This window comes from Apodemus sylvaticus, chromosome 8 (genome assembly GCF_947179515.1).
Source record: "Apodemus sylvaticus chromosome 8, mApoSyl1.1, whole genome shotgun sequence".
In the NCBI taxonomy this organism is placed as follows: domain Eukaryota; kingdom Metazoa; phylum Chordata; class Mammalia; order Rodentia; family Muridae; genus Apodemus; species Apodemus sylvaticus.
The window spans coordinates 105,403,985-105,424,561 of NC_067479.1; the positions used below are offsets into that span (position 1 = coordinate 105,403,985).

General features: G+C 43.6%; 1 protein-coding gene across 1 annotated transcript in view; it reads right to left on the bottom strand.

The window, feature by feature from the left end:
* Positions 1-20,577, bottom strand: part of Sh2d4b (SH2 domain containing 4B) — a 100,702-nt gene extending 80,125 nt beyond the window's left edge. The window contains exon 1 of the mRNA XM_052190203.1: positions 15,487-20,577. Coding sequence (XP_052046163.1) covers positions 15,487-15,670 — 184 coding nt within the window. The 5' untranslated portion in view covers positions 15,671-20,577. The remainder of the gene's footprint in view (positions 1-15,486) is intronic.

Sequence of the window (20,577 nt, forward strand, 5' to 3'; positions counted from 1 at the left end):
GGAGAAAGAGGAACACTCCTTTATTTCTAGAAGGATTGCAAACTAGTACAACCACTCTGGAAATCAATCTGGAGGTTCCTCAGAAAATTTGAAATAGATTTACCTGAAGACCCAGCTATACCACTCTTGGGAATATACCCACCATGCCACAGGGGCACATGTTCCACTATGTTCTTAGCAGCCTTATTTGTGATATCCAGAAGCTAGAAACAACCCAGATGTCCCACGACAGAAGAATAGATGCAGAAAATGTGGTTCAGCTACACAATGGAACACTACTCAGCTATTAGGAACGAGGACATCCTTAGTTTTGCAGGCAAATGGTTGAAACTAGAAAATATCCTGAGAGATAGCCTGAGGGAGGTAAATCAGACCCAAAAGGACATGCATGGTGTATGTACTCACTAGTAAGTGGATATTAGGGGGAAAAAAGTACAGAATACCCAAGATACAGTCTACAGAACTCAAAAACGTCAACAAGCTGAAGTGCTTAAGTGAGGACGCCTCAGTCCCACTTGTGAGGAAAAAGAAAGCAATCACAAGTAGGGAGGGAAGGAGGGAGCTCAGAGTGAAGGTGGATGGGGGTGGGGTAGTCAGGCAGGGAGAGGGGAACTTGATCTGGTACTGGGTGAGAGAAAAGACTGAAGCCCTGAGGGCCAGCGGAAAGAATGAGAACAGGCAACTTCAGGAGGTAGGAGGTTGCCGGATTTTCCATAATGCACCAGGACCTGGGAGGTGAAAGACTCTCAGGACTCAAAGGGAGGGACCTTAGATGAAATGCCAGACAGTAGGGAGGGGGAACTCATAGAGCCCACCTCCAGCACAAAGACAGGGCATCAAATAAGGAAGGGGGCCACCCCACAGTCACAACTCTGACCCATAATTGTTCCTGTCTGAAAGAATTACAGGGATGGAAATGGAGAGAGGCCTGAGGAAAAGAAGGTCCTGAGCTAGGCCCAAAGTAGAATGCAGCTCAAGGGGAGGCCCCAAGGCCTGACACTATTACTGAGGCTATGGAGAGCTCACACAAAAGGACCTAGCATGACCACACTCTGGAAGACCCAACAAGCAGATGAAAGAGTCAGATGCAGATATTTGCACCCAACCAATGGACAGAAGTGGCTGACCCCTGGTGTTGCATTAGCGAAGGCTTAAAGAAGCTGAAGAGAAGGGTGATCCTGTAGAAGGACCAGCAATCTCAATGTGGACCCCAAGTTCTCTCAAACATTGGACCACCAAACTGGCAGCATACACCACCTGATATGAAGACCTCAACACATGTATAGTGGAGGACTGCCAGTTTTGTGTTAAGAGATGATACACCTAACCCTCAAGAGATTGGAGGCCCAGGGAGTTTAGAAGTGGGGTGGGGTGGAAGATGGGGACATACATGTAGAGACAGGGCTGGGGGAAGGTACGGGATGTGGAACAGTCTGGAGGGTGGATGGGGGTGGGGAGAATAAAATATAGAGTGTAAAAAATAATTCATTCATTAATTTATTAATTAATAGAAGTGATCAGAGTGAAGAGGCAACCTATGGAGGGAGAAAATGATTCCTGCACACCATATATCTTATTAAGGATTACCATCCAAATACATAAGGAAGTCAAGCAACATTGTATCAAGTAAACAAACTATTCTGTTTTCAAATGGGAAAAGGGCTTGAATAGATGTACTGGCTGGTTTTGTGTGTCAACTTGACACAGGCTGGAGTTATCACAGAGAAAGGCACTTCAGTTGGGGAAGTGCCTCCAGGAGATCCAGCTGTGAGGCATTTTCTCAATTAGTGATCAAGGGGGAGGGCCCCTTGTGGGTGGTACCATCCCTGGGCTGGTATTCTTGAGTTCTATAAGAGAGCAGGCTGTGCAAGCCAGGGGACACAAGCCAGTAAGAAACATCCTTCCATGGCCTCTGCAACAGCTCCTGCTTCCTGACCTGCTTGAGTTCCAGTCTTGACTTCCTTTAGTGATGAACAGCAGCGTGGAAATGTAAGCAGAATAAACCCTTTCCTCCCCAATTTACTTCTTGGACATGATGTTTGTGCAGGAATAGAAACCCTGACTAAGACAATAGGTATCTCTTAAAAGAATGCATACAAATGGCCAGCTGTTAGAGAAACCATTCAATCTCATTAATCATCAGAAGCTCAAGGAACAGAGAGATGCTGACATAAATACATGTGTCTCTAGGTGTATATACAGGCAGCACTGACTGGACCTATTGGGTTATTTAAAAAACCGAACAAACATGAAGCTAGGAAGGGATGTGTTGGGGCATAGAAGGAGCTGGGGGAGAAAATAAGGAGCATGATGGTTCACTGTGTACACGGACGGAATCTCAAAAAGAAATTCAAAGCTCATCAGCACCTATCTGATTAATATGCAGATTTCCTCTTCTCTTTAATAAATGAAAAAAACTTTATGTATACCAAGTTTCTTTGTGATTTATTATTTTTAAAATTGGGACTTGGCTTCGTACATTTTTGTAAATCTATAATCCAGTCTAATTGAAAGCAAGAGTGGTTCTCATACCTCCTCCTGAGGGCACTCTTTCATGATAGATAATTTTTGCTGAAGTATATAAAAGAATTATTAACATGCACTTGAAAAAATGAAGAGAAGACCTCACAACTTTTCCCGAGGTAGTCATAGATACTGTGTAAAGTCTCAAATAAATAATAGATACTTCACTTGTTTGTTTGTTTGTTTGTTTGTTTAGAGATAAAGTCTTGCTATGTAGACTAGGCTTGCCCTGGACTCATTTTATAGCCCCAGAAGTCTTGATTGTATGACCCCTCCCACCTCAACCTCGTCAGTGCTAGGTTATAAGCGTGTACCACCATGCCCAGCTACTAGTAGATTCTTAAAGGTTAGTTACAACATGAAATCTAAACCATACCACTAAGGCCACTGAGCTTTTTATATTAAAAGCCATTGTTATGATGACTTAAAGATGTTACCATTAGGGAATGATGGGTGGAAACATTATAGTCATTCTCCAAGCTTGCAATTTCTAAAGTAAATCTGAATTACTTCAAAATAAAAGTTCTGAAGGTTTCTTACTTCTGTTTTATTTTAGTGTATATGTAGGCATGTGTGTGTGTGTGTGTGTGTGTGTGTGTGTGTGTGTACTGAAACTTGTAGAGTTGGGAGTTATAGGTGGCTGTGATTGGCATACTATGGGTGATGGGAACCAAACTCTGGTCCTCAGGAAGAGTTGCAAGCACTGAGTCATCTCTCTAGCCCTATTTATTTGTTCGTTGTTATTGTTTTTGTTTTTTGAGACAGTCTCTATGTAAGCAGCCACGGCTGCCCTGGAATTCACTGGGTAGATCAGGTTAGCCTCAAACTCACAGAAATCTGCCTGCATCTGCCTCCTGAGTGCTAGGATTTAAAGCATGCTTTTGTTTATGCTAGCTTTCCCAGCTACAAGGGATGCAGATATGGGAGAATCAGCACTCAAGGCCAGCCTGGCTACCAAACAAGATGGACGAATGGATCCATAGTCAGACAGACAGATAGGTCTCCCCCTCTAGTTCATATTCTACTGTGAACAGACCTTGTACTTGTACATGACTTTGATACTTTGACAGTGATACTCATTGGTTCTTGGGAAAACAGCATCAAAGAGATCTTCCAAATGTGGGTTTTATCTTACAATATCAGAAAAGTCGCATTTGCAAATGCCATCATGATCTTACCAGGTAAAGGATTATACTTTGGGCAACTTGAAAGTTCAATATAGCAGAAAGGTACTGTTCAAAAAAATGTAGCCGTTTTGCTTGAAAGCAGAAATTTTATCATCGCTGTAAGCTTTGTCAGTTCCTTTTCTTGAAGTAACAGATTCTCTTTGCTCATTTTTAAGTAGTCACCTATGAAAAATACATATACCATTGCCTGGCAATCTTTTCTAAAATAAAAACGGTGAGCCACGGAAGAGGCTAGTTTATCAAATTACTGAAACAAGCACACAACTTTTTTTTCAAGATACCCCTGCATCCTGCAGCAGGAGCAATGCTTTCCATGGCCATACCATTTGTCACATGATAAAGTGTTCACTATTTCATAGTGGAAGAAAGCCATCATTCATTTGTACAGAATGATGAAAAATACATTAACCACTACCAGTATGGAGCCAGTAGACTTCCTCACTGTGTTGGTTAACACTTTCCATCACTATGACAAATACCTAAGCTAGTCAACTAACAAAGAAGAAAGGTTCATTTGGCCTTATAATTTGTAAATTTCAGAGCACGTGAAAGTAGACCCAGTACAGGATATCACACTACGGTGGAATCAGGCACATGAGCAGATGTGTCATGACCAAGAGAGGAAGAGAGGAAGAGAGGAAAAGAGGAAGAGCGGAAGAGAGCAATGTCCTATAATCCCTTCTGGGAATAAATCCCCAGTGACCAGGACACTTTCTATCAGACCAACAGTACTAGCATTTCCAAATACCACCAATCTGAGAACCAAGCCTTCAACGTGTGGGGCTTTGGGAGACATTCCAAATATTAAATGAGGCGCCCACTATTGATTTTAAAGCCTCAGAATAAGTATGGTTAAAAGGAGCATTAGTTTTAGCCAGGCATGTTAGCACATGACTTTAATCCCACCACTCAGGAGGCAAAGGCAGGAATATCTCTGCAAGTTCAATGCCAACATGGTCTACAAAGTGAGTCCAGGACAGCCAGGCTATACAGAGAAACACTGTCTTGAAAAAAAAAACAGGGGGTTTGAGGGACCACAGAAGAGTCTCAAAGTTTTCCAGGAATCCAGAAACCACACTTTGAGAGTCATTCCATAATATGACAGCTCAATTTTTCTTATATTATACTGATTAAAGTGGGGGAACTGATACCTGGGATACACAAAGAATTCCTGTAAGACATATCAAAATACTTAATTTCACAACCAATTAAAAGTACGGTCTCCACACAAAAGTGAATTGTCATTTTGCTCGTACAACACTAGAATGCATGGAAAGGTGTAGTGGTTTCAAGAATGGAAAGATTCTTAAAATTATCTCAAAGGCTAAAATTAACCTCAAAGGCACAGGCATGACATTTTTATTATTCCTATAGGCTCAAATGATTTCAATGAGAAGTTTGTAAGTATTAATCTTAAGCAAGTAAAAGTGCTGCCAAACCTGATGGCCTGAGTTCAGTCCTGGAGATTCTCAGAATGAAATGAGAGAACTGATTCTTACAAGTTGTCTTCTGTTCTCCACACACATATGATGGCACATGTACACACACACACACACACACACACACTACTAATACTATAATACTATAATAGCATAACTTTCCACAGACACTAAGCTATAATAAGACAGATAATATGAATTGGCAAAACTAGATAAAAACAAGTCTCCTGCCGGGCAGTGGTGGCGCACGCCTTTAATCCCAGCACTTGGGAGGCAGAGGCGGGCAGATTTCTGAGTTCGAGGCCAGCCTGGTCTACAGAGTTCCAGGACAGCCAGGGCTACACAAAGAAACCCTGTCTCGGAAAAAACAAAAAAACAAAAAAACAAAACAAAACAAAAAAAAAAAAAACAAGTCTCCTGGTAACTGCTGCTTGGAATGTAAGTTACAAGATAACCCAGCGACCCTACCAAAAGAAATGAAACCATGTTTCCACACAGAAATGTCCATGTGAAGCCGGGCACAGTACCATACACATGTAAGGCCAGCTCTTGGGAAGATGATGCAGGAGGATCCCTGTGAAGTCTGGGGCTAGCTGTATATTAGGGCCATATCTCAAAAACAACAGCCAACCAGCAAACAACAAACCTCGTGCATAAATGTTCATAGAAGTATTGCTCAAAACATCCTAAAAAGGGCAAATAAGCTATGGGTTCCTAACAGAGGAATGAGGAAACAAATAGGCCCCGGGGTTGGGGACACCTAGAAGCCCAGGACCTGGTAGGCTGAGGCCGAAGGGTCACTAGACGCCAGCCTAAACTACATAGCCAGACCTTTTATTAAGAAGAACAAATGTTCCAAAGGAACAAATTGATCCAAACCTCCAATGTTACCTTAAATTCCCAGCATGAAAGATGATTTGAAGACTTGGCATAATAAAAGAGCCATAATAAAGACAGTAAACCTTGAAAAAGAACAAAGTTTACTACAAAACTACCTTTTCAATGTTTACTAGAAAGCCACAATCACTATGATGCTTATGGTAGGATAGACACATATGTTGGTTAACTAGCAGAGGCCAGAAATGCAGCTACATACGCTGATTTGGCTGATTGCTTTTCAACAACCGTGCCAAGATAATAAAATTTAAAAAGGATTTGTTTTCAACAACAACAACAAAAATACTGATAAACTAACACTCATATGCAAAAATAATTTTTTCAGCTCTTACCTTAAATCACACACGTGTTCACATTTAAGCTGTTGAGGAATTAGTATGTACGCTCAGGTTCTCCTCCAGATAGAAAGGTACTTTGTACTTTAAAATGCTTGGAAATTGAAGATAAAACACAACTGATTTACCATGCTTCCTCCAAAACCTAGCTGCCTGAGCAGTGTCTCCAGGAGAGGTCCTAAAAGACTTCTCATCTCTGATGGCTCTGCCCCCCATTTTCAAGGTACCAACTTTCTCTTCAGATATTTTCATCGAGGTGTATTTACTGATGCAGGAAAGACATCAGCAATTCTAGTCAGCTTGAAAGGTCGGAGGTATCCAAGATGTAGGGCTTCCAAACAAGGTAAATCCTGGCCACGCCGAACAAGATGGATCATCTTTAACATGGCAAGATGGTTCACCCTAACTGAGAAATTATCTATCATTTAACCTGCTATAACTGAATTCTTTCCTAGTTATACCTTTCAAAGTTGGAACTGTGACAGAAAGCAGCCCCACTGTCACCACAGCCCTCTTTTCTCACAAATGTAGACCAGAATCTAGAGGGAAGGAATCTAAATTAAGATGCAAAAGAATGAGGGTCATTTAAGGCTACATAAATTCAGACTTGGATAACATGAGGAAGACATTGGATAGCATGAGGAAGACATTGGATAGCATGGGGATACACTGGATAACATGGGAAAGACAGTAGATGACATAGAGGAGACATTGGATGCTTACAGTTCTAGATGTGGTGAGCCCAGGGAGAATGGAACCTAAAAACAAGGTAGACTAAAGTCTCATGCCAATTTCACTCAAGGTATGAGACAATTTATACTCTGAGGGTTAAGAGTCACCAGAGTAGTGTATAATCACATAAAGTGTATAATCACAAGGACAAGCTGCACGTAGCAAAAAAAAAAAAAAAATGTTTTTCTGTAGAGGCATATAAACAAATAACAATATCCAGTTGCAATGAATAATCCGAAATAAGCTCACCCCTAGGCACTACGCCTAGAAGGGGCATAAAAACATTCCAAGAACAATTCCATGTTTCAAGAAACTGAGGTCTGTTTTCTTGGAGTTGTCTCACAAGCACTTACAAGTTTTGTAGGACTCCATTCTTGGACTGTGTTCTAACAATTGGATTGCATGGCAGAGACACTGCCTGGCATGGTAAAAACATTGGGTAGCAAGGAGGAAACACTGCATCATATTGAAAAGATGTTAGACAGCATCAGGGATACGCTGGGTAGCAGGGGTGGGGTACTGCTTTTGAATTAACCGCATGAGGAGATTTCATCAGGAACAGCACGCAGAGAGAAGCAGGTGATGGGGAGAACAGTCCTGCCTCCCATCCACTTGCTGGTTCCAAATCCATTTTCCTTAAAATCTTGAGATTCTGATACATTACTTAAAAGATGTCCTCTTTTCCATAAGCTATATTCACTAATATGCCTGAGGACTGATATTTGATATCTGATAGCCTGATATCTGAGTCTGGTGAGCAGAGCACTGGAATCTCTCATTGTAGAGATGCATTGCATGCAATAAGTACTTAGCACATGTGCATCGGACTAGTTGCATACTGTGCTGATGAATTTTTTATTACATTCATTTCTATATCTGTACATGTGTATGCGATTGTGTGGGTGTGTATGATATAGAACATATGTGTAGGTCAGAGGCCAACTAGGAAGCATCCCTTCCTTGAAATCAAACTGAGGTTCTCATGCTTGGTAATAGACCTTTTACCTGCTGAGCCACCTCCTCTGCCGAGATGGTTAATTTCATGTGACTACATGATTAGATATAGTGCTGAGATGCTTGTTATGTCGTCTCATTGTTACACTAAAGGATTTATTAATATTTACAGTCAGTTGACTTTTAATAGAGCACATGAGCCTCCATGATGTAGCAGGCCTGATCCAATCTGCTGTCAGCCTTGGGAAAGTGAGAAGAAAGCCAACGTTTCCCCAAGAAGACTACAACCTACAACTGCTACCTGAGTTTCAAGGCCATAGATGTTAATGAAGTTGTAAAGACATTTCCATTCTATTAGATCTGTATCTCTGGAGAATCTAGACTTAGAAATATGCTAACTAGCTGACCATGAAATGACTGGACCATACCTTCTAAGCAGTAAGGAACCAGGAGACACAGGGAACCACAAGATACCATGCACAGCCTACCCATCATGTTGATGAACCACTCCTAATGGAAAAAACATGTGTGTCTTTATAATCTCTCTCAGAGAATCCTACAGGTAGGTGGCCCCAACAACAGGTGTGTTCCCTGAATGTAGCTGTCATTTGTCCTAAGCTATAAATTTGATCTTCTAGGAAAACAAAAATAACTTGATGATGTGCAAAAGCTGCATTGTTAAGCTACTGCAAATCAATAACTTAATAGCATATCGGGTTTCATTGGGACCATCTCATTTCATCTTCCCATGAGGCCAGGGCATATGCCCTGTTACATCTTCGGTTGACACAGACACTTGAGTATCTTGCCTAGGCCAAATTAATATGTAGAAATAGCCAGTTAGTGACTGTGCAGAGGCAAAATTCAAATCAGTCATTGAATGTCACTCAAAGTCCCCTGACATAAATAATGCAAAGTCCCAGAAAAATGTAAACATGAGATCAATAACATAGCTTATTTTATGTTGTATTCCATTCAGACTTCACAGTTGGTTATCCAGGGCTCTCTCTAAGCTGGGATGATAATACAATTCTCCCGCCCATGCCCCTGCCACTCCAACTCAAAACCATGCGGCCTGTTGAAGGGGACTGTCTTGGGACTTGCTGCAGTTATCACTGATAAATTCACAGCATTCCACCCACAACCCTACCCCGTATCTGGAATTTCTTAAGGACTGAAACAACAGAAACAGTATACCAATGAGAAGCTTGGGACCCTAGTCTTTGTCCTATTCCATATTAGCACAATGTTCCCCCTTAGAACAGTATCTGAAGCACTAATCACTCACTTTGTCATAGGAGGGGGTTGCATATATTACGGGACTAGACGTGCTAAGCCTTTAGTATCTCACAAATTCTAAACAACAGAACTCAGCTTGGCAACAAGAAAATAAGCACACTCATGAAATAGGATAGAGATAAATGATCCCTGATACTTAAGGTAATTTTGAAGTGACTTGCGGAAGGCTGAGACAAAAACAACCCCAAGGAATCTAGACCTCAAAGTCTAATGTAAAGACCTATGTCTTTACATATGGAAAACACCCCAAGAAGCATTGCAGATTCTCACATGAGGAAATAACTAGAAAGCAACAGAGTTCACTACCCTGAAAGCCAGAGAAGCAAGGCAGCTGTCTGCAAGCTGCTCTGTCATCAGAGCTGGAGCTGAGACCTGGGATCAGATTACAAGGTGATGTAATCAGCTGGTTGCCTTTCCCAGGAACTGTACCAGCTGACCTCCCAGGCTGCAGCGGGAAGCAGAAGGTGACTGGCACCAGAGTCTCTGACACAAAGAAAGAGAAAGTACACCTGGGGAGCTCAGTCCAGCAGCACACACTGGAAGAAGGCTCTGTACCAGACAGGAAAGGCAGCTGCCACCAGGCAGGGAACCTAACTCAAGCACTCTGCAAGAGCAGTGCACACTTCACCTCTGAGCCATCTCTGCATCAGATGCATTCTTTCTATTTCCTTCAGTCTGGGATTCTGTCCCATGGAATGGTGCTACCCACATTCAGGGCGTATATTCCTACCCCAAAAAGAAAAACAAAAAATGTGAGACCCAGATCTAATGTCTCTCTCTCTCTCTCTCTCTCTCTCTCTCTCTCTCTCTCTCTCTCTCTCTCTCTCTCTCTCTTGTGACACGCCCCCACCAAACTAAAAGTCCAACTTGCATCATCTATATACTCACTGTAGCTGTAGCATGGTCCAACTTTCAGTGGCCTCACTCTTAAATAGAACTGCATTGTTCCCCTGTACCCCTGCCAGAAGCCAGCAACTGTGGGGAGCTAATGTCAGCATCCCTATCATACTTTTTAATAGTTCTCTTTCATGGCTTCCTGTTCAGGCTTTTTTTTCTTTCCTAGGGGGGGGGGAGTTGGGGTGGGGGTAGGTTTGTCAAGTTGACATTAAGATTAGCCCTCACAACAGGTGAAATTGTGCACCTTTTTACATCTTCGTTGTGATTTAAAGTAGTCCTTTTGTAAACTGCTTTTTGGGATATTTTCTTACCTTTTCTCTTAATTGTCTTTTCCTAACTGATTTGGAAAACTTGCTTTTATTTCCTGAATGTTAATACTTCATCTGTTCTATGTGTTGTAAATCTTTGTATAAACATACACCAATCTTCATATTGCCTTTCAGAGATCACCAGCTTTGGTCCATTGCTCTGACCATGTCTAGGATCATTCCAGGCCATAGGCCTACTATTCTCATCAGATCACAGCAGTTCTCGGGGGAGTATATCCCATGCCCATCATAAAACTATGTCTTCATTTCACCCTCAAGAATGTTTATCAACATCGCAAAAAAGCAAAGGAGGTGTTCTGAGAAGATTGAAATTTTTCCCCATTTATCCTACACATCGAAAATAAACATTCAAATAACACTAGAAGTGATGGCTTGAGAGACACAAAAAAAAAAGGTTAAGATACTAGTATTCTAAGTTATACCTCTATCTCCCAGACTCTAGAATAACTGAAGGTAACCAAGTAGAGAGGTCTTCCTTCCCCTTTCCACTAAATCAGGAAAGAACAGAGGTGAGTGTAACCTGCTCCTTATGCTATGTGCCTGTATGGTAAAGACACTTTTTGAATGCCCCCATTACTGTTAACAAAAACAAAACAAAACAAAACTTTGTTTTGGTGAATTCCAACGTTATCTCACTTAGGTTATAAAATCCAAGTGGCATGGTTTCATCCAGGCTATAAACATTTAAAAACAGCATCAACACAACCCAAGAGTAAAAGAACTGAGACAGTTCTTTATGCTCTTAAACACCTCAAGAATTTATCTCTAGTCACTAGGAAGTGGGAGGGAGCAAGATTCCCAACTTGAAGTTTTTGTGTCACCAAGAGGAACAAAGTGAAAGGGGATTGCACAGCCCCTATGAATGTAGGAGTGGTTGGATGAAATCTTGCAGAAGCATAGTTAGGACATGATCCCACAGTTTCAAGGTGACAACATGACTTCCCATTAAACAACAAAAGGTTAACCACAATTGACTCCACTGAGTCATTGAATGTAAACAGTTAACATGACAGCGGATGAGTAGGCTTTCAATCTGTGGGGTCTCCTTCTGCTGCATCTGAATCAGGAGATGGCTACAAAGGAGTGTCTCATAGTGAGAAAAACAATATGTGTGCCCAATGTCCTCTCTTTCCCTTTACAAAAGAGGTCTAAACTATCATTCCAACTCATTTCTGTGGTCCCAACTGTGTGTCTGAGAGTTGGGAAAGTCACAAAGTTTTGTGAACTAGAATGATCTATGGTCCTTGGGCTTACTCACAGCCTCATCAACTATAACTAGAGAAAGGCTAAGGCACATTTTCCCCCTACCTGCCATCAGAGTGTGACCTGAGCTCACAGATGGTGAATTCAGGTCTACTAGAGCTGAGAAATTTTCCCAGCAAAGGAAGAAGCTCAATGGAGACAACGACCAGAAGGATCATAATACCACTTTAGGCTGAGCATGCCAGAGCCATGTTGTGCAGAAAGATGCCAAGAGGCCATAATTCATCTCAACAGGGACACAGGAGATGGGCCATGCAGAACAAATTAGGAGAATGGAGCCTGGAAAGTTATGTGCATATGCACGGTAGGAAAAGACCCAACGAATGGATGTTTCTACTTTGAGCCACCACATAGAGGCCTTGCATGATACCTAGTTCCTGGTACTTGTGTCAACTGGGCACACTATGATCCTTCTGTTCAAACTTCCAAACGCTAAACTCTATGCAGTCCATCAAGTTGGGATAAGTGATTGAATGGGTGAGTCACTAGACAAGAGAACAAGTGACAGATTTCTTATTTAATTGGAATTCTAACACCAGAAGGAATTATAATGGAAAATCTGCTTTTGAGACTATAGGTCAAAGCCATGGAATGTGTATTTGGCTCCATCTCTCAGCATCTGGATGTCCTTGGCTGTATTCTATCTGTTCTGTGAGGCTCAGCACTCCCACTTGAAGTAAGGTCATAGGTTCCTGCCTTCCAGACATGGGGAGCCTTCGGGTATGTGCCCGAACAAAGCTCTCACAGGATGAAGAGCCCTCAAGACCCTTCATCACGATTCTAGGACAGGAATCAGGTACTATGTACTCTTACCCCTCCAGCAGAAAGCTTTCTGGCTCCTAGGGCAGACCCAGTTCCTCCTCTAGAACTCTCCAGAGTCAAGCTCAAGTAGTTCCCAGGGGTAGCACTGAAACATGGAGCTAAAATCTGAATGGGATTTTGGCCTAGGATGCGTACATTCCTCAGCCAGTTCCCTCTCTTTTCTATTCTTTATAAATCACAAATGTAATTACTCAGAAAAGAATCTTCTGCACCAAAACCCCAAATGAATTTAATGTATAATTTATATATGAAAATGTAGATGTCAGTGTGTGACGAATGTCCACATAAATATTTTTGCAGTTAAATTTTAGGCATCTGTCTTCTTCCCAAAGGACTTGCCAGGCTGACGGGAGGCCTCAGGCTGAGTGGGGCTGGAAAGCCTTGGCTTGTGGACTGCTCCAGCTTTGATTTGGTTGCCAGAGCATCGACAAGATCCCAAGAGATGATCCAAGACTTTGCACCAGCCTCCTAAAGTCACATCAGAGCTCTGTCACAACCTCTGTGTGTATGTGGAGGGGGGCATGCTAAGAGGGAGAGTTCTTGCTATTTCTTGTTCAGAACAGGTATTTAACATTGTCCTAGCTCTATGCTCAGTCTCAAGGAAGGAAGTGTAGCTTGGAGTTCCAGCAGTTTGTATATATACTGGGAGAGGCACACAAGGGAATGGTGAATAACAATGGTGGGGTGGCAAATGCTACCACTAGGGTTGGTCCTATGTGTCAGAAAGGTACAGAGGAGCAAGTCCTCTGCACCAATGGCATCCGCCAAGACTCCAGGGGCAGGGGCAATAGATAAAACAAAAGAATATCACCAACATTAAGAAAAACATGCAAAAGACTAGGCGGAGAGTGGGCCTGATGAGGTGGTACCATCATGCCTGCAGAATGTATTGGGGCAGACCAACATCAAGGTTAGATTGGAAGGTCACCAACAGGCCTGCATTGGATTCGGCCTGGGTTGAACTCTGAACAGATCAAAGCTGCACTTCATTTGATGAATAGATGGAGACAGAGTTGGGGCAATGTGTTTTACTAAAAATATATCCCTTATATTCTAAGAGACTAGAACTTTTGTTGGACTTTACAGCCAGACTTAGTAATATACCTTGAGGTTACTAGACTTCACTATCTTATTGTATACTCAACCTGTTTGTTTAATCTGCTTTTAAGATGACAATACAATAACCCACCATAATTGCCTTGGGTTTCCCATGTATTCAACTTCTATAACCTAAGCTAATGCATAGGTGTAATCTTAATCCATCTGGCATTAGTGAACTGCACCAAGTTTCAGCCTTGAAAACTTTGAATAGATGGACCATAGGACATTCGGTCCACTTTAGTAGCAGTATAGGAAATACTGGTGACTCAAGAACCAGGAGCCAAGTGTCATATAAGGCAGCTCCCATGCCCCTCACTCAAGAGTGATGCTTGGATTTTGGTACATTTGTTATAATCATCAATTGATGAAAGAGCAAATATAGGTTGAAACCAATCTTATAAAATGAATATCCACCAAAAATGTTGAATATAACATATGAATGTCAGTTGATAAACAGTGATGTTTGTAGTACTATTTGTTATCTTGGTCAGTTAGGGTCAGTGACTTAATCTCTTATAAAAATTTGTTAAAGATTTCTGTGAAGTACCCATTATTCCTTTCCCCATTTGATGCTTTGTGTTTTTCAAAAAAAAGAGAGAACAAACTCTTTGTTAGGGACAGACACACCCACACAGAGACAGGGACAAACAGATTCAGAAGACAGCCTTCAGGCAGACACATAATCAGACTCAGGCAACAGACAAGGGCAATGGAAGATGCAGGGCAACCGAAGAATGAAATATGGGCTCATTCTTGATCAAATGGCACCAAGAGAAAATGTTTCCTTGATCTCTGTACTTAATGCATGCAATACCAGCACATTATTGGTGACTATGAATTTATTTTATTGTAATGTTTTCAGAAAGTGAGTACAACATACACAAAAGCTACTCTCCATAGCAGAATCTGGAATGTGCCAAGTGCATTAGCACACCTGATGCTGGCTACAGGTCCCAAATAGGTCACTTAGTACCAGTACATGGCTTTGATTGACAAATGACTTTGAACATAAAGTACCTGAAGGACAGGTTGGGTCTTTGCTTCTTGCCTGAAGTTGCTATTGCCATTTGGAGATGATAACCCATTGTAAGAGGAAATTTCCTGGCATCCTTCTGACAGATGTGCAGTAGGACTACAAACACAACCCATAGCATCCTCTCATATGAAGATGTACACACTGTGGGATGTGATACAAAGTACAGACCTAAGCTGAGAACCAGTCTATACACCAGGGAGGAAGGACCTAGTTATCTTCAATGTACTCTAACTAGAACTGTACTCTAACTAGAACTATTAGTGAGGGTGGAGAATACGCCCTTGGTCTGGGCATATGCCTTAGTGGTAGAATGCATAAGGCCTTAGACGAAATTCCCAGAATCAGAAAAAGAAATCAATCAAAGACTATGTTCTCTATTATCCACCATTCAGTTGTCAAGCATCAGTTTCTGAGGCAACTTCTTTGAACTGGAGCCTTAGACAAGACAAAGCAAGTCAACCAGCCAATCTGAGGCTTGTGTCATTCCTGCCACATTCCTCTATAATCCTGGTTGGAAGCCCAAGCTAGAGGGACTAAAGGCCCCAGCAGGAGAGTTCCAAATCCCCAGTCTTTATCACACTAGTGCCCATATGAAAGGAGAACCCAGCCTTGAATCATTAACATCCTCATTATTAGTGAAGATTTGGTGACCCTGCCCTCCAAGCCACATACCTCTCTTGATCTTTGCCGGCCTGAGGCCCTCTGCCTGAGCCAGGGTGTCCCACGCCTCCCGTTCCCTCCACCGCCGAAGCTGTTCTTCTCGCATCTTATAGAAGAGGATGTGCTTTTGCACATCGCTGAGCTCAGCCAGAAGCTCTGGGTCGATGTACATGTCTTGCAGGATCTGCTGTAGCATGGTGCTGTGGGGAGCACACACCGGAGTACAGCCAGTCAGAACTCCAAGGCTAGGCAGGTCCCTGGGCCAGGCCAATGCCTCGAGCCAGTGCTGCCCTAGCTCCTCACTTTGGAGCTACCCCAGATGTCCTTTCCTTGTATAGCATCTTTGTTCTGTCTCAGCTTCCAGCCAGTGATGAATTCATATCGGCCAGGACATTATTCAGCCAAAGCAACAAGAACCAAGGAGCTCTGAGGGGAAGCAGAAGTGGAGAGTCTTCTAGTCCTGGGGTCCTACTAAGATCACTTATCACAGATCACTGCATTTCAGCAGTGCCTTGTGTTGTGGCTTCAGCTGGGGTTCTGCGACAATAAGGGTCCAAACCTCTGCTCAGACCCAAATCCACCTGGGTCAGTAGGTGTTGAGTGATCTGTTAGTGGAAGGTAACAATGACACCAGCTGTATCAGTGACACTGGCCTGGCCAGCTGAGAACTGATCCCTCCCCTGCAGATAAGAGGGGGTGGGGAAGAAGAACTTTTGCCTACTAATTCCGTGTCTTTTGAGCCAATGTCAAACAGAGGCCTATGAAACTTTCAAAAGCTTCTGGGACCCCAGCTGCCACACTGTATCTGCCTTGCCAGGCAACCTTCCTCATTTCAGGGCACCTGGAAGACCAAGGTATCACTGTTTAAAGTGCCTTGGGGAGGAAAAGTCTTCTCTCCTATCTGATCTGGATTCAAGGTGGAGAACAAAATGAAATTTAGTGGAGGGGTGGTTACCACAGTGTTCATGGCCATAAAGATGACATCATTTCCTCTTTTTCTAGAGCAGATTTTTAAACTCTGCTTGTGCTTAAAGACAGGCCTCTCCAGGGGGCCATTTGGGAGGTCGTTGTTGATACCTTTGTTATCCAAGTCCTTTTCTACAAAGCAAACTTGCCATTCTGCTTTAATAGAAGCATCCAGGCTTCTGCTTTGAGGAAGCAAAGGCCTCTCTCTGGCTTGGAGGGTGGGTAGGAGCTGCTGTTGCTGAGACCGAGGCTCCCTTTCCAAGCTTGCAGAGTCGTTTGTAGATGCCCTTTTATCCAGACAGGAAAGTCCAGGAATGGAGAGCACGCCAAGGGCTATGCAGCCAGGAAGACGCTGGGCCAGCACTCCACCCAGCTTTCAAATTTGAAGCCTTCTTGCTAGTTTAAAGCTGCAACCCTATCCGGAGAAAGCAGACAGGCGAGCAGGATCTGGCACTGTGAGCTGGTGGGATTAGCGGTATTAGTGTCGCCATCTCCCTAAGGATGGAAGGTGGATCTTGCAACCAAGAGACGTGGAAGAGACCAGGAGTCTGAATCTTTCTCTCTCTGCAAGACCGACAGGAAGCACTAGGCAGAGTCTCCCCAGTTAAGCCCACAGGGTCAAAAAGGAATGTGGCAGCCAGACACCCTCCTCTCAGGACAGTCCCTTCGTGGGGGTATGACTCAGAGCTGACAGCCTCCGCATAGGAACTCCTCCTGAGACTCATCTCTTCCTTTGACCTGGATTCGTCCTCTGGTCCCCAAGTTCTACTGACTGCCCCTGCCCGGATTACAGCTCTGGCTCCCCTCAGAGCCAGGTCAGTCATTCTTCCCCAGCCTGGCCCTTGCCTCTGATATGGTTATTTTTGTCTTTCTCACCATGTGTGCTGGCTAATTTTCATCAACTTGACACAAGCTAGAAGAGGAAACCTCCAGCAATGAAATGTCTCAGCGATACAAGTCTAAAAACTTATTGCTCACTGCTGGTGGTGGGCTCAGCCCTCTGTGCCATCCGTAGGCTGGCAGGCCTGTGGAAGAAAACCAGGAAGCAGCCTTCTGCTTCAGTCCAGTCCCTGCCTTGGCTGTCCTTGGTGATACAGTGTTTGCTATAAAATGACATAAACCTTTTCCTCTCTCAGGCTGGTTTTGGTTTTATCACAGCAATAGGGGAGCAAAATGGGACCCTGGTGAACCAAAGGCAGGAAGATTCCTAAAAGAACAGGATAGAAGGCAGAGAGAACACTATCAAAAGCAGAAGAATGGGCCAGGTGTTCAGGGTTCCAGTCCTTTGAAAGTAGTGGCCTCCTGGGATTTGTAAAAGAATAGGAGGACCTAATCCCGTTGGTGCGCGGAGGTTCTGTCTGCGGGGGAGGAGGGGGAGCAGTGCTTCCTGGCAATCCCAGGTCACTGGGGCAGGAGGCCAGTTGACACCAAATCCGTGGGCCTGACCCAGGCTGGGTCAGGTTTCTGGAACACTAAGGGGTCGGTTCCACCACACCAGGCACCATGGGCTTCCTCATCCTCGAGTTCCCCAGGACGCGTCTGGTTTGGTGCGACCCCTGCCGGCCGCACTGGACCACAATCTTAGCAACGCACACCAGGTGCAACAGGATTCCGCCTGCAGCAACATCTTCAGACAGGTTATATTTTGGTTGTATTTTTCATTGGCCCAAATGGTCCCTGTTGCAAGCTGACGCCGTCCCTTGCGGGACAAGTCTGTTGTGCAAGTTCCTGGAAACCACCTGGATGTCCCTAAGCTGGGTAACATAATTCTTGTCACAAAGAACAATGGCATCAGTTGTCTAGAGGGGAAACACCCAGGGCAGATAAAATGAAAAGGCAAAAAATTGAGGGATATATCCACCGTGTGATTTGTTTTAAAAATGTGTCTGAACCCCTGGGAAGTAGACTTGGGAAAGGGCAGAAATGATGAGAGAAATTATGCTTGATTATTTCTGTGTAAACAAAAGGAAGCATACAGAAAATCACACACCTAATTGGTTTCTTCTAGGAGAGTAGAGGTTGCTGGCTATCCAATAAGTCAGTCTTATAGAACACATAGGATTAAAGTCAGATGTATTTTTAAATTCCTAAAATGTGCTCTACAAACACCACACCTGGAAATCGGGCCCCACAAGGCTCACTAACTAAAAAGAACTCTGAAGGCGACACCAGGCTTCCCTACCCTGGGGAAGTCAGGAGGGCATCTGGGTTCCTGAGCTGGAGAAAAGCTCTGAGAGTTTCTGAGAGGAAGTGCCAAAGAGAAGGCTCTGGAAAAAGTTTGCAGGGAAATGGCCCTCCATACCCCTTAGATTTCGGTACCTCATCCTGGCCTAGAACTAGCTACGGAGTTGAGGGGGTCCTTGACCATCTGATACTCTTTTTCACCTTTCCAAGTGCTGGGTTTACTGGCATGTGCCACCACACCCAGTTTTCTGAATCTTGTGTTGGGGGTTGAAATCAGGGCTTAAGCGCATCTCTAACTCTGCTTTTAAAACTCAAGTCAATGTGTGCTATTTTTCTAAACAAAACCCAGTGACTAAAGTCTAAACCCAAGTCCTCACAGGGTCCTCAAGATCCTCAGTGATCTGCACTGATGGTCCTCCCCCCAGTCTCTCTGGCTGCAGCCTGCTGGCCTCACCCTGGGCCAATCACCACCTGGATACTCAACACACATACCAAATACCATATCCCTGGGGCCTTGATATTGGCTTCTCAGTCTGCCTAGGACCCACCTGGCTCCTCACCAAATCCCAATCTTTGTTCTTATGTATCTTCTTCTTTTGCAACGCTGGAAATCAAACCCAGGGTTTACCCTGTATGGGCTCTAGTGTGGATCAACCTTCTCAGACCAGCTCCATCTGCTCACTACCCTGCACTCGTGGCTCTTCCCACTCACTTCCTCTGCTCTGTTATTTTCCTTAGCATTTAACTTTGTAAACCACTACTTTACTTATTGATTTGTTGCTGTATTTTTGTCTGTCTCCCTGCTAGATAATAAGCAACCACCAGCAGGTGTTTTCGTCTGCTTCACAGTGTAGAAAGTACACTGCTGAGTAGTCCTGGATAAACATCTATAGAAAAGAAGGGAAGGCTGGGGAGAAAGTTCTGTTGTAATTTCTTAACATGCACAAAAACCTGGGCTCAATACTCAACATCGTGTAAACCAGGAGTGGTGTGGTGCACGCTTCTAATCTCAGAACGTGAGCAGCTACGGTAGGAAGACCAAGAGTTCAGAGTCATAGTCAGCTTTTGGCAAGTTTGAGAATGACCTGGGCTACATGAGACCCTGACTCAAAACAAGGAGGCAGGGAGATGAGGAGAGAACTTTCTAAGTAGAAATGACCAGAGCTTGAGCATTTGCTGTAAGCAAATCCAGTTGCTGGATACTTGGACCCTGTAGGCAAGGGAGGATGTGCTTCAGTCAATGGATGAATGGCCCTGCCATTAGCTATGTGCCCTGGCTCCTCAGTCATCCCTGTACATATGTCCCCAGTGAGACAGCGATGGCTAGAGGACTCCATCATCCTAGGCACAGGCAAGCCCATGCAAACAACTACTGAAAGACCAGTGGTAGGACAATCTCTTACATTCTTCCCACCTGCCTGCTACAATGTCACTGAGGAAGCTGCTCCCAAGAGCACATTTCAGATCTCACCCACACAAAGAGCTCTGTGAAAGACAACAGCAACTTCTATTCCATTAGCACTAATCATAGAAACAGTAACAAACCTAAGAAACACGACAGGCAACGAGACACATTAACTATAATCCCAGTATTTAGGAGGCTGAAGCGGATGACCAAATGCTTTAGTCCAGCCTAGGTTATATAAAAGATCTTGTCTCCACTGGGGAGAGGAAGGAAAATCATCAGTGTCCTCCACACACATATATGTGCAGGAAATACTTGTGCATCCTATGGGAAAGCAGATCCTGCCCTACATAGGAACCATGCATAACACACAGACCGCTGGGAACAAATTTAATCTGTAGGGGTAGATAAGCCAAAAAAAAAAAAAAAAAAAAAAATAGATACCTTTGCCGGTAGGATATCTACCTACATTTAAGGTGGCCTAGGTGGCCCAGGGATATGCCTCATTCATTAGCAGCATGACCTGGAGAGATGGAATAGTCAAGTTT